Source organism: Ranitomeya variabilis, chromosome 1 (assembly GCF_051348905.1).
Source record: "Ranitomeya variabilis isolate aRanVar5 chromosome 1, aRanVar5.hap1, whole genome shotgun sequence".
Taxonomy (NCBI): Eukaryota; Metazoa; Chordata; class Amphibia; order Anura; family Dendrobatidae; genus Ranitomeya; species Ranitomeya variabilis.
In genome coordinates, this window is record NC_135232.1 from 644,665,849 (window position 1) to 644,688,634 (window position 22,786).

At 47.3% G+C, this 22,786-nt stretch overlaps 1 protein-coding gene across 3 annotated transcripts in view; it reads right to left on the reverse strand.

Annotated features, from left to right (window-relative positions):
* DCAF4 (DDB1 and CUL4 associated factor 4) overlaps positions 1-22,748 on the reverse strand; it is a 54,899-nt gene extending 32,151 nt beyond the window's left edge. The window contains exons 1-4 of one of the 3 annotated variants that reach the window (XM_077261875.1): positions 22,596-22,748; positions 20,794-20,890; positions 17,989-18,083; positions 5,624-5,778 (exon numbers count right to left, since the gene is read on the reverse strand). In XM_077261875.1, coding sequence (XP_077117990.1) covers positions 5,624-5,778; positions 17,989-18,083; positions 20,794-20,885 — 342 coding nt within the window. In that variant the 5' untranslated portion in view covers positions 20,886-20,890; positions 22,596-22,748. Of the gene's footprint in view, positions 1-5,623; positions 5,779-17,988; positions 18,084-20,793; positions 20,910-21,183; positions 21,203-22,595 lie in introns of those variants that run through there. The other 2 variants (XM_077261884.1, XM_077261893.1) reach the window with 2 other exon arrangements.
* Positions 22,749-22,786: the final 38 nt, after the last annotated feature.

The following is a 22,786-nucleotide window of genomic DNA, read 5'->3' on the forward strand; positions in this document are numbered from 1 at the left end:
GCAGAACACAGCTACCCAGGCTCGCGTCCGCTGAGGACTGGGTATGAATTCTGTAGTGTTTAGTAAACATGTGTAGGCTAGTCCAAGTGGCTGCCTTACACACTTGTTGTGCCGAAGCCTGTGCCAAATGGCCCAGGAGGCCCCTACGCCCGTGTAGAGTGCCGTAATACCGGCTGGTAGGGGAGAATTTTTGATCCACCTGGCAAGGGTAGCTTTGGAAGCTGGCTGACCCTTGCGGCTGCCTTCCAGAAGAAGGAAAAGAGAAATCAGACCTCCGGTAAGACGCAGTCCTAGACACATATACGCAATGCCCTGACAAGGTCAAGCGTATGCAGAGCCTTCTCCACTCTATGAACCAGGACGGGACAAGAAGGAAGAGAAATTTCCTCATTGAGGTGGAAGTTGGACACAACCTTCGGAAGGAACGATGGAACTGTACGGTGGACTACCTTGCCCTGGTGAAAAGCCAGAAAGGGCCGTCTGCAGGAGAGAGCTGTCAGTTCAGACACCCTGCGTAGCGAGGTGATGGCCACCAGGAAAACCACCTTCTGGGATAGAAGGTGGAGCAGGACCTTCTTAAGGGGTTCGAAGGGTGGTTCCTGCAATGCTGTCAGGACCAGATTGAGGTCCCATGTTTCTAGTGGTTGTCTGTAGGGGGGAACCAATCGGGAAACCCCCTGAAGGAATGTCCTTACTTGCGGCTTGGTAGCAATACGCCTTTGAAAAAGCACTGAGAGGGCTGACACCTGGCTCTTAAGCGAGCCCAGGGACAGCCTGGCCTCCGGACCAGATTGGAGAAAACCAGGTAGTTTGGGGAGGGAATAAGGGAATGGGGTCTGGCCACGAGATTCGCACCAGGTAAAGAAAGCTTTCCAGGTACAGTAATAGGCCACGCCGTCAAATTGATGGCCCCTGAGTTCTGGTGGTAGAACGGGCCTTGTGATAGAAGAGCTGGGCGGTCGGGGAGGTGCCAGGGGGCGTCTGCTCTAAGTTGTACGATGTCGGCGTATCATGTATGTCTGGGCCAGTCCGGTGCAATTAGGATGGTTGGAACTCCCTCTTGTTTGATCTTCCTCACCACTCTGGATATCAGGGGGAGAGGTGGAAAAATGTACAGAAGCTGAAACTGGGTCCAGTCCTGAACCAGAGAGTCTGCTCCGAGCGACCGCGGATCGTGTGTTCTGGCTATCAAGTTAGAGACCTTGGCATTGAAGTGGGATGCCATTAGGTCCACATCCTGGGTCCCCCAGCGACGGCAGATCTGGCGAAAAATTTCGGGATGGAGAGACCACTCTCCCGAGTCTATTCTTGTCGGCTGAGGAAGTCTGCTTCCCAGTTGTCCACACCCGGAATGTGGACCGCCGAGAGAACCGACCCTGTGTCCCCTGCCCAGTGGAGGATGTGTGACACTTCTCGCATCGCCTGGGTGCTGCGTTTCCCCCTTGGTGGTTCACATATGCCACGGCCGTGGCATTGTCTGACTGTATTCTGATGTGAGAGGCTGCCAGTAAGTGATGGAAGGCCCTCAATGCCAGGAGGATGGCACGAATTTCCAGGATGTTGATGGGCATAGTCGCTTCCACTGGGGACCACTTGCCCTGTACCCTGTGGTATAGGTGCACCGCACCCCAACCAGTCAGGCTCGCATCGGTGGTCAGAACCTTCCATTGACCTGTGAGAAAGGATTTCCCCTTTGCTAGAGAGGTTGGCTTGAGCCACCAGTGCAGGAACCTCCTGGTTGACGATGTTAGCTGGAACTCCCTGTCAAGAGAAAAGGGATTCCTGTCCCAGGACTTGAGAATGGCTAGTTGGAGAGGTCTGAGGTGAAACTGGGCAAATGGGACCGCTTCTATTGCTGCTCCATCCTTCCGAGGACTCTCATGGCAATCCGGAGAGATCGAGGGGGTTTGCGGAGGAGGGTGCGAACTCCTAGGCAGAGAGCCAGTGCCTTGTCCTTAGGAAGGAGCACTAGACCCCTGGAGGTGTTGAATAGCATTCCCAGGAATGTCAGAGACTGACTCGGGGTTGGTGATGACTTTTGTAGGTTGACTAACCAGCCCATGCGACTCAGTGTTGATTGTGATTGAGACGCTGAGCTCGCAGTCCTTAAAAGGTAGGAGCCTTGATGAATAGATTGTCCAAGTATGGAACGACTACTATGCCTCTGGAGTGCAGGACATCCATAGTGGCTGCCATGACTTTTGTAAACACTCGGAGCCGTGGCGAGTCTGAACGGGAGAGCCACGAACTGTTAGTGGTCCTGGTCGATTGCGAACCTGAGAAATCTCTGATGGGCAGGTGCAATCGGTATATGCAGATATGCGTCTTGTATGTCTATGGAGGCAAGATATTCTCCCTTCTCCATGGACGCAATGATGGACCGAAGGGACTCCATGCGGAAGTGACGAACCCGTACATATTTGTTGAGTTGTTTTAGGTCCAGTATGGGCCGCACGCTGCCTCCTTTCTTGGGGACTATGAATAGATTGGAGTAGAACCCTCGGAAACGCTCGGCCGTGGGGACCGGTACTATGACTCCTGCTTGAAAAAGCAAGGAGACCGCTTGTTGGAAGGCACGAGCCTTGGCTGGTGGTTTTGGGGGGACAGAGAGGAAGAATCGGTCCAGTGGGTTGGAGGTGAACTTTATTTTGTATCCAGAAGACACTTGTTCCCTGACCCACCTGTCTTCTGTAATAGGCAGCCAGACTTGATGAAAGAGCATAAGTCGGCCGCCTACGGGTGTGGTGTCTTCCGGAGTCCGTGAGTCATGATGAGGAGAAAGTCTGAGATTTTCCTCCTCTGGGCTTAGGCTGGCCTGCTTTTGACTGCCAGGTCTTGTCCGACCTTTGCGTCGAACGTGAGTTGTCCCTGCGTGGGGAACGGTTACGATTTTGTGCTGGACGTGAGAGACCAGCCCGAGGAGTTCCAAAAGGATCGAAATCGAGTTTGGTTACACTTCTTGTAAGTGCGTTTAGGTTTTAGTTGGGGAAGAGAGGTAATCTTATCCAACGCCACCGGGGGTATCATCGTGTCCAACTGTTCACCGAAAAGTCGCCCACTGAGGTAGGGGAGGTGCATGAGGGACTTCTTTGAAGCTGCGTCTGCTTTCCATTCCCGCAGCCAGAGGATACGCCGAATTGTGATGGCGTTTGATGCTATCCCCGCTACACCCCTTGCTGAATTCAGAGCTGCATGAAGCATGTAATCTGCTACAACTGCTATTTGAACCGCTTGGTCCAACAGCTCAGGAGCGGATGCTTGAAGCCCAGCTTGTAAATTTTTGGCAGCCCAAACTGAAGCGAATGCGAGAGCCAGGGATGCCCCTGCAGCCTCGAAAATTGAACGAGCGTCCTACCTGCCGGTCTGCTGTGTCCCTGAGGGTTGAGCTATCTGGCAGTGAAAGGAGGGTCTGTGCTGCTAGTCTAGAGACTGGGGGGGTCCACTTCAGGTGGGTCTGTCCATTCCTTGGTGTCCTCCTGCGGGAAAGGGTACCACCTCGCCTCCAGATATTTGCGATTGGCGAATTTCTCAGGCTGTGAGAGCTGCTTTTTAAGGATCGCCTTAAAACTCTGGGTGGTTAGAGAAAACCTTAGGCGGCTTCAGAGGTCCTTCAAAGGAAATCTTGTGTTCTGGGGCCTCTGATGGCAGATCAGTAATGTCCAGCACCCGATTGATGGAAGAGATTATGTCCTCAACTAGCGTTGTATTGCTAGGGGGATTGGGATCAGGGACCCCTCCGTTTCCTTGTCGGAGTCACAGGTGCCTTCCAAATCCTGTGTATCACTGAGGCGTCCCCTGCTGGGTGAGCTGGGGAGGAGGCCTTCTCTCGTCGAGGATTGCGGAGATCTGCATTGTCTGCCCCTGGAAGGGGACAGTCTAGATGACCTGGAACTACGGTGTCTCTCCCTAGAAGGGGATGACCGTGTGCTATGGGATGACGCAGATGGACTTGACCTATGGGTCCGCTTGTGTCCTGACCTAGATGTGGATGTGCCAGGGTCGTCCTGTTCCTGAGTCAAGCTCTCCCTTTGCTGGTAACGGTCATAGCAGAGGCATGACTCTGCAAAGCCTGAAGCAATGTGGAGGTTAGGTTATCTATAGACTGCGTCAGATTGCGACATCTGAGTGGCCCATTCCGGCATGGCATTAGACACCGAAGCATTGGCAGGGGCTTCTTGGGGCTCTGACACAGTAGTCTGGATGCAGTCCCGGCAGTGTGGGTACGTGCTGCCACTGGGGAGAGCAGTCCTGGAGGCTGTGCAGAAAGCATAATAGCAGTCCTGCCTGGTTCTCTTGTACGTTGAGCCCGGCATAGTGCACAGAGTGCAGAAGGGCTGGCTATGCAGAGGACCCTACAGGAGTAGCTATGCAGAGGAACCTATAGGGGAGCCTTATAGGGAATATGGAATATGGATTCACAGCAGAGTCCCCCTGAGGCAGTATAAAGCTGGTGCTGCCGCAGAGACAGGGGCGCAGGGAGCCCTGTGTCTGTATGTGCCATGCCATGCCTGCCTGCACTCCCCCTGGCCCCGACAGGAGCCCGCAGCTGGGCTGGGGTCCCTGGATGCGGGCACAGTGTGCTGGCCCATTGCTGGGAGCTGCAGAGTGCTGCCTGTACAGGCCCTACCTGAGGAGTCTCAACCTAATGCCCCCAAAGGGGATTAGGGAGGGTGCTACTGTCACCATCAGGGGGCTTTATCCTCGCCTCAACACAGAAACCAAAAGGAATTGGGGAAGGGGGGGGGGGGGGGGGTGTCTTGACTTCGAACCAGCACCCGAGGGACTGGGGAAGGAGCGACATGAGGAAGGAGCCATGCCAGAAGTCTCACAGGTGACCCACTTTTCTTTAATCTGTAATCCGTCGGAAAAAGACAGATTAAAAAATTTTAGGTGTGCCTCATATGCGACACTAAGCAAAAACTGGAGAAGGCTGATGCCGTCCAGGGGTGTATACTGCAGAGGAGGAGCCACGGTTAATCTTTTTCAGATTATGCATAGTGTCGCCTCCTAGTGGACAGCACAATAAGCACAATAACAACCATGGTCCTGTGTCCCCCAATGAGGCGACAGAGTAAACAGACAGCGGCAGAAGCAGTGTTTGCGGTGCTCTCATGCACATGACAGCGGGTCAAACACTAATGTCGGACCCTCCATTCAGGTGAATGGGGATCGGGTCTGCTCTGCTGGATGACAGGCTGCATGAACGCATCATGCAGTCTGCCATCTAGATATAGCAGAGCCGAGTGTGACGTCACATCCAGCTCTCCTTGACTTTTCTGCAGCAAATACGCTGCAAGAAAAGTCAACCTTGCGTATTTGCAGCATGACATGCCCTATGTAAAAAAAAAAAAAAAAAAAAAAAGATGGAAAGCACAAAATACTGATCAAACAAAAACCCAAATGTGTGTGCATGAGATTTCTGAAATCTCATAGGCTTTGCTGGTACTGTAAAAAGCAGCTGAAAATTAGCATAAAAAAAAAAAAAAACGCAGCAAAAACACCCTGTGTGAACTTACCCCAAGAAAATAGATGCATTTTTCCCACCACACATCCATCAATGGAAAACAGCAAAACAAATGACAACTAAGCAATTCTTCAAGTATAAAACCATAAAAAGATTCACCTTCCTATTCTTATCTTCTTCCAGGTGCTTGAGCCTCTTCATCTCTATTACCCTCTTAACTATCCCCTCTGTTGTCAGGGGATTACAGTTATTGTGTCCTGGTAGTAAGCGAAAGTATCTGTTCTTTTCAGAATCATAGTAAAAACCTGGAAGGTCTAAAAAGACACCATAAACTCCATTTAGATTTTTAGAAGTCAAAGCTGCAGATATAAAACAGACTGATCTCCGCTTACAACCTATCCTTGGGATAATCTGATGGCGTCCTCCAGTCAGTCAGGTTGATGCTTTAATGTGAGGTTAATAAATCCCGAAACAAGTGTTAGACTTAACACATACATTAATTATCTGGGGAGATCCATCGTATCATGACTATGACCCCTTTATGTGCCACCTCCTGAATAGTACAGCCTCGCCAAATACATCCTTAGGATAGATCAATATCAGTTTTGTGAGGATCCAGCAACCAGCTGTTTGCTTCCATCTGTGGCAGGACCCTCCATTTATGTAGTCGGGACCCCGCATGGTCTCAGATACTGCAACTCTGCTCTCATTCACTTCAATGCAAACAGTCGACTAAGGCTCAGAAAAGTTTGAACCTCCAGTCAATCACTTCCCTAATGGATAGCTTTCCAAAAAAGTTATGTATAACCCCTTTAACGACTGCCGATACGCCTTTTAACGGCGGCAGTTAAGGGTACTTAAACCACAGCGCCGTTGATTAACGGCGCTGTGGAAAAGTGAATAGCGCCCCCCAGATACCGGGGGTAGACGAGACCCCAGAGAACATGATTCAGGGTTTTTTTTACCGACCCCTGGGTTGCGATCGCCGGTAATTAACAGTTTACCGGCGGTCGCAAAAAACCCCCCAAAAACGCGATTTCCCATTTAATTTCTCTGTCCTCCAATGTGATCACACATCAGAGGACAGAAAAATGGGGTCCCCGATCGCCCCCCCCAGTGCTCCTCGTGGCTCCTGATGGGCGCCGTCATCTTGTTCCAGCCAAGAAATGGCGGGCGCATGCGCAGTGCGCCCGCCGGCCTGCACCCGGAAGATCTTTGGGGTCTCGGCTGCCGGGGGTAGCCGAGACCCCAAAGAACAAGATCGGGGTCGGTTTTTACTGACCCCTGTTTTGCGATCGCCGGTAATTAACTGTTTACTTTACCGGCGACCACAAAAAAAAAAAAAGCGATGTGTAATTCTCTGTCCTCTGATGTGATCGCACATCAGAGGACAGAGAAATAGGGGGATTCGGGGACCCTGTTATACTTTCCGGTGGCCCTGGGTCCTCCTGTGTCCCCTCCTGGCCGCCGGCTTCTTCCTCCAGCCGGCAGCTAGAGGAGTTGGGGCTAAATTTAGGGTTACAGTTGGGATTAGGATTAGGTTTGGGATTAGGGTTAAGGTTAGGGTTGGGATTAGGGTTAGGGGTGTATTGGGATTAGAGTTAGGTTTGAGGTTAGGGTTGAGATTAGGATTATGGGTGTGTTGGATTTAGGGTTCTGATTAGGGTTATGGTTGTTTTGGGGTTAGGGTTGTGATTATCGTTAGGGTTGTGATTAGGATTATGGATCGGGTTGGGATTAGGGTTAGGGGTGTGTTGGGGTTAGGGTTGGAGTTAGAATTGGGGGGTTTCCACTGTTTAGGTACATCAGGGGGTCTCTAAACGCCACAGCCAATTTTGCGCTCAAAAAGTCAAATGGTGCTCCCTCCATTCTGAGCTCTGCTGTGCGCCCAAACAGTGGTTTATCCCCACATATTGGGCATCAGCTTACTCGGGATGAATTGGACAACAACTTTTGGGGTCCAATTTCTCCTGTTACCCTTGTGAAAATAAAAACTTGGGGGCTAAAAAAAAATCTTTTTTGTGGAAAAATTTTTTTTTTTTAATTTTCACGACTCTGCATTATAAACTTCTGTGAAGCACTTAGGCATTCAAAGTTCTCACCACACATGTAGATAAGTTCCTTGGGGGGTCTAGTTTCCAAAATGGGGTCACTTGTGGGGGGTTTCTACTGTTTAGGTACATCAGGGGCTCTGCAAACGCAACATAACGCCCGCAGATCATTCTATCAGAGTCTGCGTTCCAAAACGGCACTCCTTCCCTTCCGAGCTCTGCCATGCGCCCAAACAGTGGTTTACCCCCACATGTGGGGTATCAGCCTACTCAGCATAAATTGCACAATCAATTTTGGGGTCCAATTTCTCCTGTTACCCTCGTGAAAGTAAAAATTTGGGGGTGAAAAGATCATTTTTGTGGAAAAAAAAAATCTGATTTTTTTTTATTTTCATGGCTCTACATTATAAACTTCTGTGAAGCAGTTGGGGGTTCATAGTGCTCACCACACATCTAGATAAGCTCTTTGGGGGGTCTAGTTTCCAAAATGGGGTCACTTATGGGGCGTTTCTACTGTTTAGGTGCATCAGGAGCTCTGCAAATGCAACAAGACGCCCGCAGACCATCCCATCAAAGTCTGCATTCCAAGCGGCGCTCCTTCCCTTCCGAGCCCTGATGGGTACCCAAATAGTGCCCACCCCCCACATATGGGGTATCAGCTTACTCAGGACAAACTGGTCAACAGATTTTGGGGTCCAATGTCTCCTGTTACCCTTGAGAAAATAAATTGCAGGCTAAAAAATCATTTGTGAGGAAAAAAAGGATTTTTTATTTTCACGGCTCTACGTTATAAATTTCTGTGAAGCACTTGGGGGTTTAAAGTGCTCACCACAAATCTAGATAAGTTCCTTAAGGGGTCTAGTTTCCAAAATGGGATCACTTGTGGGGGGTTTCCACTGTTTAGGCACATCAGGGGCTCTCCAAACGCGACATGGCGTCCGATCTCAATTCCAGCCAATTCTACATTGAAAAAGTAAAACGGCACTCCTTCTCTTCCAAGCTCTGCGGTACGCCCAAACAGTGGTTTACCTCCACATATGGGGTATCGGCATATTCAGGAGAAATTGCACAGCAAAATATATGGTTCAATTTCTGTTTTTACACCTGTGAAAATATAAAAAAAAATGGTTCTGAAGTAAAATGTTTGCAAAAAAAGTTAAACGTTCATTTTTTCCTTCCACATTGTTTCAGTTCCTGTGAAGCACGTAAAGGGTTAATAAACTTCTTGAATGTGGTTTTGAGCACCTTGAGGGGTGCAGTTTTTAGAATGGTGTCACACTTGGTTATTTTCTATCATATAGACCCCTCAAAATGACTTCAAATGTGACGTGGTCCATAAAAAAAAAAAAAAAAGAAAATGGTGTTGTAAAAATGAGAAATTGCTGGTCAACTTTTATCCCTTATAACTCCCTAACAAAAAAAAAAAAAAAATTGTTTCCAAAATTGTGCTGACGTAAAGTAGACATGTGGGAAATGTTATTTATTAACTATTTTTTTGTGACATCTCTCTCTGATTTAAGGGCATAAAAATACAAAGTTCGAAAATTGCAAAATTTTCGCCATATTTCCGTTTTTTTCATAAATAATCGCAAGTACCGTATATACTCGAGTATAAGCCGAGATTTTCAGCCCAAATTTTTGGGCTGAAAGTGCCCCTCTCGGCTTATACTCGAGTCATGATCGGTGGTGGGGTCGGCGGGTGAGGGGGAGAGGGCGCTGAGGCATACTTACCTAGTCCCGGCGATCCTGTCGCTCCCCCTGCCCGTCCCACGGTCTCCGGGTGCCGCAGCCTCTTCCCCTGAGCGGTCACGTGGGACCGCTCATTAGAGAAATGAATAGGCTGCTCCACCTCCCATAGGGGCGGAGCCGCATAATTCATTTCTCTAATCAGCGGTGCAAGTGACCGCTGATAGAGGAAGAGGCTGCGGCACCGAAGACCAGCTGTCTGGGGGAAGGAGCGGGACGCCGGGAGCAGGTAAGTATGTCATATTCACCTGTCCTCGTTCCACACGCCGGGCGTCGCGCCATCTTCCCGGCGTCTCTCTCTCTCTGCACTGACTGTGCAGGCCAGAGGGCGCGATGACGCATATAGTGTGCGCGCCGCCCTCTGCCTGATCAGTCAGTGCGGAGAGACGCCGGGAAGATGGCGCCGAGGAGCTGCAAGCAAGAGAGGTGAGTATGTGTTTTATTATTTTATTGCAGCAGCACAGCTATGGGGCAATAATGGACGGTGCAGAGCACTATATGGCACAGCTATGGGGCAATGGTGCAGAGCACTATATGGCACAGCTATGGGGCAATAACGGTGCAGAGCACTATATGGCACAGCTATGGGGCAATAATGGTGCAGAGCACTATATGGCACAGCTATGGGGCAACGGTGCAGAGCACTATATGGCACAGCTATGGGGCAACGGTGCAGAGCACTATATGGCACAGCTATGGGGCAACGGTGCAGAGCACTATATGGCACAGCTATGGGGCAACGGTGCAGAGCACTATATGGCACAGCTATGGGGCAACGGTGCAGAGCACTATATGGCACAGCTATGGGGCAACGGTGCAGAGCACTATATGGCACAGCTATGGGGCAATGGTGCAGAGCACTATATGGCACAGCTATGGGGCAATAACGGTGCAGAGCACTATATGGCACAGCTATGGGGCAATAACGGTGCAGAGCACTATATGGCACAGCTATGGGGCAATAATGGTGCAGAGCACTATATGGCACAGCTATGGGGCAACGGTGCAGAGCACTATATATATGGCACAGCTATGGGGCAACGGTGCAGAGCACTATATATATGGCACAGCTATGGGGCAACGGTGCAGAGCATTGTATATATGGCACAGCTTTATGTGGAGTATCTATGGGGCAATGGTGCAGAGCATTGTATATATGGCACAGCTTTATGTGGAGCATCTATGGGGCCATAATGAACGGTGCAGAGCATTATATGTGGCACAGCTTTATGTGGAGCATCTATGGGGCCATAATGAACAGTATGGAGTATCTATTTTTAATTTTGAAATTCACCGGTACCTGCTGCATTTTCCACCCTAGGCTTATACTCGAGTCAATAAGTTTTCCCAGTTTTTTGTGGCAAAATTAGGGGGGGTCGGCTTATACTCGGGTCGGCTTATACTCGAGTATATACGGTAATATTGAAGAAATGTTACCACTAACATGAAGTACAATATGTCACAAAAAAAAAAATCTCAGAATCAGCAGGATCTGTTAAAGCGTTCCAGAGTTATAACCTCATAAAGTGACAGTGGTCAGAATTGTAAATATTGGCTTGGTCATTAAGTACCAAATTGGCTCTGTCACTAAGGGGTTAAAATGATTGTACAAAGATCACAGCATATCACAAACCAGGATTAGGAAAGCGTGTGATCCCTGGGGGTCCGACTGCCAGGACATACAAATAAGCCTTGTGCGACAGTCATGTGTGCATGGACCGCCACACCATTTATAGTCTATGGGACCAACGACAACAGCTGAGCAATAAATTAAAACCATAAAGGGGATATTTTCTACAATTTCCCAATACAACTCCTCTCTGTGGACCATTTATAGAGCAGCAGTTGTAGTCGGGCATCTGATACTCTTCTCCTGTAGTAAGGCAGAAGCAGTAAGGCGTGGGGACGAATTTGATTTTCTAGACATTTAACTGTCCTAGTACTTAAAGGGGTATACCCATCTCCAAGAAACTATTCCAGTATGTAGTAGGTGCATTATTAATATTAGCAAATACCTCCAATTAGAAGCCTTTTCGTTTTTTTTTTTTTTATTCGCCATGTCCCTTTCCACATGTGCAGGCATTGCAGGACCTTCGGTATCCATGGTTACATCCACTGATAAGGTGATAGTTGGTTACAACAACTAGCTAACTCACCTCATCAGTAGAAATAACTAAGGATACCAAAAGGTCCAGAAGAAGGGTTTTTTATGTTTTGCCATGTCATTCCTCAACAACTATAAAACAATTATAATTGGAGGTATTTGCCATTTCTACACCTACTATATATTGGCATAGGATCGTGGAGATGGGCAAACCCTTTGAAGTCCATTATGCAATCCTTGCAACACACAGACACTCATGAGCGATCAGTCCTGCTCATTTTCAGATAAAACAATGGAGTCAGTGATTCAGTACTCTACCGATACAGAATAACTTAAAGGGGCTTCTTAGTAAACTACTGTCACGATAATATAAATATGCCATATTCTGAGTATAGTTCTAGAAGGGTCCATGGCACACACACACGCGCTGTAGATTTGACCCCCGTTTCCCCCCCCCCACAGTAGCACCGAGCAGCTATGCCTCTCTGCCTGTCAGCAAGGTGAAATTCTAAGACACAGGTATAAGGCGGGGAGACCTCATTTTGCACTTGTTTTGGCCAGGAAGCTAGCTGAGAGATGCTCTGATGCCTTTTGATGTATTGCCCCTCCCCCACACGGTCTGCTATGAAATGACTTCAGCAACTTTGTTTCTTCCTTTAATCCTTTTTATTTTGTAATTGTCTGTATATACATAATTGTCTCAGTTTTGCATATCTTTTATATACTTTTGTAAACACTGCCTAATCTTTTTTTGGAATAAAAGTTACCGTATATACTCGAGTATAAGCCGAGATTTTCAGCCCAAATTTTTGGGCTGAAAGTGCCCCTCTAGGCTCATACTCGAATCATGGTCGGCGGGTGAGGGCGTGTCGCATACTCACCTAGTCCCGGCACTCCTGGCGCTCCCCCTGCCCGTCCCACGGTCTCCGGGTGCCGCAGCTCTTCCCCTGTTCAGCGGTCACATGGGACCGCTCATTAGAGAAATGAATATGGACTCCACTCCCATAGGGGTGGAGCCGCCTATTCATTTCTCTAATCAGCGGTGCCAGTGACCGCTGACAGAGGAAGAGGCTGCGGCACCCGGAGACCAGCTGTCCGGGAGAAGGAGCCAGGGACGCCGGGAGCAGGTAAGTATGTCATATTTACCTTCCCTCGTTCCACACGCCGAGCGCCGCTCTGTCTTCGCGTCCTCTTGTTCTGACTGTTCAGGTCAGAGGGCGCGATGACGCATATAGTGTGCGCGCCGCCCTCTGCCTGATCAGTCAGTGCAGAGAGACGCCGGGGCGGGACGCTGAGGAGCTGCAAGCAAGAGAGGTGAGTATGTGTTTTTTTTTTTTATTGCAGCAGCGTTATATATTGCACAGATGTGGAGCATCTATGGGGCAACGGTGCAGAGCATTGTATATGGGGCACAGCTTTGTGTGGAGCATCTATGGGGCAACGGTGCAGAGCATTATATATATGGCACAGCTTTATGTGGAGCATCTATGGGGCAACGGTGCAGAGCATTATATATATGGCACAGCTTTATGTGGAGCATCTATGGCATACCTCCCAACCGTCCCGATTTCAGCGTGACAGTCCCGCTTTGGCACCGGGGTCCCGCTGTCCCGCTTCGGGCATTTAAAATCCCGAATTTGCGGCCGCCGGTGAAGCCCCGCCCACTTCCGGGACGTAGAGAGAGCCCGATTAGGTTTGTGGCTGTTTTTTTTTTCTTATACATGCTGGGTCTCCTCCCGACCGATCCCTCCCCCGCCCCCGCCCCCGCCCCCTGTGTGTGCGGCGCTGCCACGCTGAGGAAGAGAGCCAGCAGCGATCAAGATGAGAGGTCAGCGACTCACTACCTGAGGTGTGTGCACAGAGCTCTGGCGTCTCCTGCTCTTAGCTGCTATCCCGGCAGAGAAGGAGAGACGGGGGAGGTGCCGGGACAGTGCAGAGCTGTGAGCAGCCGGAGAAACTGAAGAGCTGCACATGGACAGATCAGCCGCCCCTGCACCACAGAGGAGATTGTGTGTGTGTGTGTGTGTGTGAGATGTGTGATGCTGCATTTGTGTGTGTGTCATGTGTGTATGGAGGTATCTGGTGTGTGTGATGGCTGGGTGTGTGTGATGGCTGGGTGTGTGTGTGTGATGGCTGGGTGTGTGTGTGTGATGGCTGGGTGTGTGTGTGTGATGGCTGGGTGTGTGTGTGTGTGTGTGATGGCTGGGTGTGTGTGTGTGTGTGATGGCTGGGTGTGTGTGATGGCTGGGTGTGTGTGATGGCTGCATGTGTGTGATGGCTGCGTGTGTGTGTGTGTGATGGCTGCGTGTGTGTGTGTGATGGCTGCGTGTGTGTGTGATGGCTGCGTGTGTGTGTGTGATGGCTGCGTGTGTGTGATGACTGCGTGTGTGTGTGATGACTGCGTGTGTGTGATGACTGCGTGTGTGTGATGACTGCGTGTGTGTGTGTGATGGCTGCGTGTGTGTGTGTGATGGCTGCGTGTGTGATGCGATGACTGCGTGTGTGTGTGATGGCTGTGTGTGTGTGTGTGATGGCTGCATGTGTGATGCATTTGTGTCAAAGCTGCATGTGTTTGTGAGCTGCGTTTGTGATGCTGCGTGTGTATGTGTGATACTGTGTGTGTGTGATGCTGCATGTGTGTGAGCTGCGTGCCTGTATGTCATTATACAGTATGGAGAACTGTGGCCATAATACAGTATGGAGCATCATGTGCAGTCATTATACAGTATGGAGCATCATGTGCGGTCATTATACAATATGGAGCATCATGTGCAGCCAGTATACAGTATGGAGCATCATGTGTGGTCATTATACAATATGGAGCATCATGTGCAGTCATTATACAGTAAGGAGCATCATGTGCAGCCAGTATACAGTATGGAGCATCATGTGCGGTCATTATACAATATGAAGCATCATGTGTGGTCATTATACAGTATGGAGCATCATGTGCGGTCATTATACAGTATGGAGCATCATGTGCGGCCATTATACAGTATGGAGCATCATGTGCAGTCATTATACAGTATGGAGCATCATGTGCGGTCATTATACAGTATGGAGCATCATGTGCAGCCAGTATACAGTATGGAGCATCATGTGCGGTCATTATACAATATGGAGCATCATGTGTGGCCATTATACAGTATGGAGCATCATGTGTGTTCATTATACAGTATGGAGCATCATGTGCAGCCAGTATACAGTATGGAGCATCATGTGCGGTCATTATACAATATGGAGCATCATGTGCGGTCATTATACAGTATGGAGCATCATGTGCAGCCAGTATACAGTATGGAGCATCATGTGCGGTCATTATACAGTATGGAGCATCATGTGCGGTCATTATACAGTATGGAGCATCATGTGCGGCCAGTATACAGTATGGAGCATCATGTGCGGCCAGTATACAGTATGGAGCATCATGTGCGGTCATTATACAGTATGGAGCATCATGTGCGGCCATTATACAGTATGGAGCATCATGTGCAGTCATTATACAGTATGGAGCATCATGTGCGGTCATTATACAGTATGGAGCATCATGTGCAGCCAGTATACAGTATGGAGCATCATGTGCGGTCATTATACAATATGGAGCATCATGTGTGGCCATTATACAGTATGGAGCATCATGTGCGGTCATTATACAGTATGGAGCATCATGTGCGGTCATTATACAGTATGGAGCATCATGTGCGGCCATTATACAGTATGCATGCGGTCATTATACAGTATGGAGCGTCATGTGTGTTCATTATACAGTATGGAGCGTCATGTGTGGCCATTATACAGTATGGGGCATCATGTGTGGTCATTATACAGTATGGAGCACTGTGTGGCCATATTTTTTTGTTTATAACTATTGTATATGAAACAGTGTGATCAGCAGTGCTAAATGGGTGTGCTTGGGACGTGGATATGGGTGTGACTAATTATGAATGGGTGTGGTCAGAGGCGTGGCCTAAAATTTGTGTGCGTGTGTGTGTGATGGCTGCGTGTGTGATGCGATGACTGCGTGTGTGTGATGGCTGTGTGTGTGTGTGTGATGGCTGCATGTGTGATGCATTTGTGTCAAAGCTGCATGTGTTTGTGAGCTGCGTTTGTGATGCTGCGTGTGTATGTGTGATACTGTGTGTGTGTGATGCTGCATGTGTGTGAGCTGCGTGCCTGTATGTCATTATACAGTATGGAGAACTGTGGCCATAATACAGTATGGAGCATCATGTGCAGTCATTATACAGTATGGAGCATCATGTGCGGTCATTATACAATATGGAGCATCATGTGCAGCCAGTATACAGTATGGAGCATCATGTGTGGTCATTATACAATATGGAGCATCATGTGCAGTCATTATACAGTAAGGAGCATCATGTGCAGCCAGTATACAGTATGGAGCATCATGTGCGGTCATTATACAATATGAAGCATCATGTGTGGTCATTATACAGTATGGAGCATCATGTGCGGTCATTATACAGTATGGAGCATCATGTGCGGCCATTATACAGTATGGAGCATCATGTGCAGTCATTATACAGTATGGAGCATCATGTGCGGTCATTATACAGTATGGAGCATCATGTGCAGCCAGTATACAGTATGGAGCATCATGTGCGGTCATTATACAATATGGAGCATCATGTGTGGCCATTATACAGTATGGAGCATCATGTGTGTTCATTATACAGTATGGAGCATCATGTGCAGCCAGTATACAGTATGGAGCATCATGTGCGGTCATTATACAATATGGAGCATCATGTGCGGTCATTATACAGTATGGAGCATCATGTGCAGCCAGTATACAGTATGGAGCATCATGTGCGGTCATTATACAGTATGGAGCATCATGTGCGGTCATTATACAGTATGGAGCATCATGTGCGGCCAGTATACAGTATGGAGCATCATGTGCGGCCAGTATACAGTATGGAGCATCATGTGCGGTCATTATACAGTATGGAGCATCATGTGCGGCCATTATACAGTATGGAGCATCATGTGCAGTCATTATACAGTATGGAGCATCATGTGCGGTCATTATACAGTATGGAGCATCATGTGCAGCCAGTATACAGTATGGAGCATCATGTGCGGTCATTATACAATATGGAGCATCATGTGTGGCCATTATACAGTATGGAGCATCATGTGCGGTCATTATACAGTATGGAGCATCATGTGCGGTCATTATACAGTATGGAGCATCATGTGCGGCCATTATACAGTATGCATGCGGTCATTATACAGTATGGAGCGTCATGTGTGTTCATTATACAGTATGGAGCGTCATGTGTGGCCATTATACAGTATGGGGCATCATGTGTGGTCATTATACAGTATGGAGCACTGTGTGGCCATATTTTTTTGTTTATAACTATTGTATATGAAACAGTGTGATCAGCAGTGCTAAATGGGTGTGCTTGGGACGTGGATATGGGTGTGACTAATTATGAATGGGTGTGGTCAGAGGCGTGGCCTAAAATTTGCCGCGGCGCGCAAAGCGCGCCGCAAACTTTGTCCCTCTTTCCCATCTTCAAAAGTTGGGAGGTATGTCTATGGGGCAACGGTGCAGAGCATTATATATATGGCACAGCTTTATGTGGAGCATCTATGGGGCCATAATCAAAGGTGCAGAGCATTATATATGGCACAGCTATCTATGGGGCCATAATCAAAGGTGCAGAGCATTGTATATGGCACAGCTTTCTATGGGGCCATAATCAAAGGTGCAGAGCATTGTATATGGCACAGCTTTCTATGGGGCCATAATCAAAGGTGCAGAGCATTGTATATGGCACAGCTTTCTATGGGGCATCTATGGGGCCATAATGAACTGTGCAGAGCATTATATATGGGGCAGCTTTATGTGGAGCATCTATGGGGCAATAATGAACAGTATGGAGCATTATATGTGGCACAGCTTTATGTGGAGCATCTATGGGGCCATAATGAATGGTATGGAGCATCTATTTTTAATTTTGAAATTCACCGGTAGCTGCTGCATTTTCCACCCTAGGCTTATACTCGAGTCAATAAGTTTTCCCAGTTTTTTGTGGCAAAATTAGGGGGGGGTTGGCTTATACTCGAGTATATACGGTATACTAGTTAGCGTTGTTTTGCTTGCACTAAATGTTACCCCCTAAAGCCTCTGACCCAAGCCATTGCTACTAATTGGGTTGGCTCCTGACCCGTCATTAACCTAAAGTAATAGGAGCTGGTTGCAGCGAAGTGTCCTGCGCTGTTGGGTAATGCTGGCAGTGATGGAACAGGGTTTCTAAGAGTATTGTTCTGCTGCGGCTTGGAATAATTATATCACCCTCACGGCAGCGTGCCCAATAGCCAAGTACATAGCAGGCAGCCTTCCTGGCAACTATCCTAGGTGCAGTTCCCTGACTGACCTCAGGGTAAGGGGGCACCAGAGCTGCAAGTTCCAAACCGGAACTGGGAAGTGGGATATAAATAAATCCCCTTCAGAAAGGAACTGGGGCCAACCAAACAACCCCGGTTCATGACAACTACTTCTGAAATAAACTTTAAGGCTGGGTCAACAAGCAGGCTAGCAGCAATAGTTAGAGTAGAATTAATGCAGATCCAACAGTAAGAACACTTACCAGGCGCTGAAGAGGAAGTAGATGAAGCTGATGAAGACCCTGCTGACGTGCTCGCATTGGCAAATGCTGAGGAGGAGGAGGATGCTGCTGCTGACCTAGCCATAAAATATGTATGAAAAACAGACGTACAAAACAAAAGCTGCTAATATGCACCATACATACAATAAGTGCTTTTTTGTCACGAAGAGAAAATAAAAAAAACTCCACAGAAGGGGAATTAGAACTTTTTCCCCACCTTTAGGGTATGTGCACACGTTCCGGATTTTTTGCGTGTTTTTTCGGCAGTTTTCCGCAGCAAAAACGCATACATTAAGCATCCCATCATTTCGAATGTATTCCGCAATTTTTGTGCACATGTTGCGTTTTTTCTGCGATAAAAACGCTTCGTGGAGGGAAAAAAAAAAAAAAAAAGGCAGCATATTCATTCATTTTGCGGATTTCCCGCTATTTAATGCATTGGGAAGCTCCGGGGGAAAAAAAAAAAAAAAACACGAAAAATCAAGGCGAGAAAGACGTGTGCGGATTTTCTGCAGAAAATCTCCGGTTTTGTTCAGGAAATTTCTGCATAAAATCCGGACGTCTGCACATACCCTTTGGCTATGTGCAAAGGTTCAGGATTTCCTGCAGAAGTTTCCTGAGCAAAACCAGACATTTTCTGCAGGAAATCCGCATGCTTTTTTTTGCACGTTTATGATGCATTTTTTTCCGGAGCTTCCCAATGGATTAAATAGCGGGAAAAACGCGAAAAATCGGCAAAATTAATGAACATGCTGCGTTTTTTACCGCGATGCTTTTTTTTTCACGGAAAAAAACGCATCATGTGCACAAAAAATGCGGAATGCATTCCAAATGATGGGATGCATAATGTATGTGTTTTTACCGCGAAAAAACGCAAAAAAAATTGCAACGTGTGCACACAGCCTTAACGTCAGCCATAATCTTTACAATTCAATTGAAATATTTTCAGTTGGAAAAAATAAATACTGCAATTGGGTTTCATAAATATGCACACCCTAAAAAGAAAAAAACAATTTTAAAAATAAAATAAAAACAAAGCTAGTTTAAGTACTCTTTGCATTTATGACAGCACTTGGTCCTTTTTGGGTATTATTATATCAGAAAGCATGGCACTTCCTTACAGTAGCTCCAAATCTGTCAGAATGTATAATGCATAACACTGCCTCCATCATGCATCAGTGTGGGTATAGTTTTCTTTTGGTGATGTGCAGCGCTGGCTTTGTGCCACCTATCTGGATAGCGTTACACTACTGATGCTGTCCCAGGAAGCTAAGAGGCCAGCTGGAGACTCCTCTAAGTCTAGAAGAACTACAATTGCACATGGCTGTGATGTTTCCCCCCTCAAAGTCATACAAGGTGTTTGGAGAAACAGGTCTTCAGCACAACTTCTATATGGAGCACCTATGGTAGTGGCATAAGTCAATGAGGTACTGTATAAGGCAATCTCATTAGGAAGGCGTACATGGCTGGTTTGCCGCATATCCCCTGCATTTTGTGATAGCCATCAAGCCACTAGAAGCATTTATTAGGTGACATGTTTGTTAGGAATTTAGGTGAGGGATAACTGAGGAGAAACTGGCTTTGTGTGCGGAGGACATGCTTCCACTCTTACCAGATGCTGGTAATTTTTAAGGAATACTTTGGAGATCACCAGTTTGGCATCTTCTCAGATCTGATTATGAATTAGGATCAATCAAACCTTACTGGTGGTCAATCGCTATTAGCAGTTAGATGAAAGTCATACTCCCTTGATGTGCAAAGAGGCCAAAAATATATGGATATTCCTGACTATGAAAGTCTGAACCTCAATCACTTTATGGCTACATTTACACTTAAAGGTGTTGTCAGGTCTAAAATTTAAAAAAAAAAAAGTCACTGACTGCAGACTTATGAATCCCCTCAGTGCATTGTTCATCAGTTAAAATCTGTAACTGAAGTATGCAATATGCATATTCCAGGGAATTAGCCATCAAGTATATTGAGTAAGGCCGCGCCCACTGGATAGCCTCTGCCCAGGAGTATGTATATCGCATATATCACTATTACGGACTCAAACGCGTGAGTCTTTGCAGTGTACAGAGCAGGCGCAGGGGGTGGGGGATTCAAGAGTCTGTAGTCAAAGATCAACTGGAGACTTCATTTTAGACTGGACAACCCTTTAAGAGGGAAGATGTGGTATAAGTTACCAGTCATTGGGGGCTGTAGCAACTACTGTACATTTTTCATAATGTTCCAGTTTGAGACACCTTGGGACCTCTTTATAAAGTCAAACATCTAAGTGTTTAACAAGGAGGTAGAGAGCTGCTCGGACTAAGTTAGAAACCTTACAGATAGGAAAGCATGCGGAAGAATTGGTGGTCATGGACCCTGATGCATATTTGGTGGCACAGTTGCAGTAGTTTAGGGTTGGAACACTTATTTACAAAGTAAGAAATTAATATCACTTCCTTGAGGTGGACTCTCCAATTGGAGGCTGTAGACAAAGACAGGTTTAAAAGGAACACAATTCCCCCATCATACATATGATGCTCAAAGTACGGTCGAAAAGAATGACAATCCCCGCTTCACAGGGGTGCACCCAACTTACTTCCCCCTTGGGATATGCCTTCGCTTACAGAGTGTTTTGATCGCTGGAAGTTTAAAAAGGAGTTAAGAACTTCATAGTTATCCCCTATCCACAGGTTACATACTGCATAATATCTAACGAAAAGGATGGCAGGATGATCAGACTGGCTGTTGTGCTACTCTTAAAACCCCCAGGAAAAAAAAAAAAAAAAAGTGTCTCACCTTTCATTACTTTGCCACCGCGAATGCCTGCTATGAAAGTTATGAGATCTTCTGTGTCCTCTTCCTTGAAATTTAGGGTAATGTCTCCTCATTCTACCTGTTAAAACATCCCCACATAAAAAACAGTATGATTTAAAAGTGGGGGGCTAGCGTTGGAAAAAACATAACAAAGTCAGCCTTTAAGGTTAGCTAAACGTTAACGAGAAACTGTCCTGATTTTGCTACAGCAGACACTGTGGCAGGAGGGTAAGCGTTTACAGAACTGAAAAGGAACTCTGAAAGCGTTTGCAATCGTATCATACCTCAGCTCTACTGTATGTCTTATACAGTGGCTGCAGAGATCTGTGAGGAGAGGAGGCGTGTTCTTTTCTCCCCTGTATGAGTACTTACCTGTAATTGGTCAACCTCATGCAGGGGAGGAAGTCCACACCCCCAAGAGAAGAATCTACAGAAACACCTAGATGAATTAGAACCTGAACAGTGCAAGTTAATAACTCTGCAACAGAGAGGAGATATTAACAAATAAAAATTATGTTTTGCACTGCTCTACAGCCACTATGCCATGATGTGGACAGTTTAAAGGGAACCTGTCACCCCCAAAATCGATGGTGCGGTAAGCCCACCGTCATCAGGGGCTTATTTACAGCATTCTGGAATGCTGTAGATAAGACCCCGATGTTACCTACAAGATGAGAAAAAGAGGTTAGATTATACTCACCCAGGGGCGATCCGGGTCCTCCCATCTTCATTCCATGACGTCCTCTTCTGGTCTTCACGCCGCAGGCGTACTTTGTCTGTCCTGTTGAGGGCAGAGCAAAGTATGCCTGCGCCGCAGCGTGAAGACGTCATGAAATGAAGATGGGAGGCCCCGGACCGGACCTGAGACACCCATCGGACCCGGACCGCAGCGGGACCGCCCCTGGGTGAGTATAATCTAACCTCTTTTTCTCATCTTTTAGGTAACATCGGGGGCTTATCTACAGCATTACAGAATGCTGTAGATAAGCCCCTGATGACGGTGGGCTTACCTCACCATCGATTTTGGGGGTGACAGGTTCCCTTTAATATACTCCAACTAGTAAAAAGGCACTTTAAATAGTCTAGAGAAAGACTGAACTAGAATACAAACATGAATTAAATAATCTCTACATTGCGGCCAACGATCAGTCAGTATACTCAGCGCAGTGACTGAACCAGCACCACCCCCCATGACAGAATACTAATAAGGAGACTAAAGATCATTTTCTCCCCTCTGTATTCAGCTGCATGCAGGCGCCGGACAGCACCATAGCGGTGTTAACCTGCAGATTAACCCCATATCTGCAGGTTTACAGCATTATTCCTGGTGGCAGGTTCCCTTTAACTGGAAGTCTATCAGTGAGCCTGTCCAAACATACAGGAGACAGTTTAATCTGTCTTTTTCAGAGCTCCTCTCAGCCAAGTTATGTAGTACGCTTCCTTGTATAGACCCTTCATATTCCACAGCACTTTACAGATACTGTCACAGTCACATGAGATGACTCTGCAGGGACACAGACTGTAGAAACCAAACAGTGCAACATTTTTAATAAAACCGAATGGCAAAAATGATTCTTTGTCCAAAACACATGTAAGCAAGTAAAGTGTTCCTACAGGTGGACAACCCCTTCAAGGACCCAGAATTCGCACCCCCACCTCAGCAATCATCCCTCAATCCCTTTTGCAGGTTGTGTATAGTTTGCTACTTTGTCATGTTTTGAACAAGGATTTATAAAGTCATTGCAGCGACTGCTACACAACTTCATAACACGTGACCCTAATACCTGGTAGAGCTGCCGTAAAGCGCACCGTCAGGTCTCCGCAGTGCCAGCTGCGAGCAGGCGGAAGACTCGCTGCTATTTCACGTGGAATGCAAGCATCATAGAGTCGCCACTATGAAAGCAGGAGCGTCCAAGTTCAAGTCACAGTGACACCTAGCTGCGAAAGATAAAAATTACATTCACGTCTGTTTTGA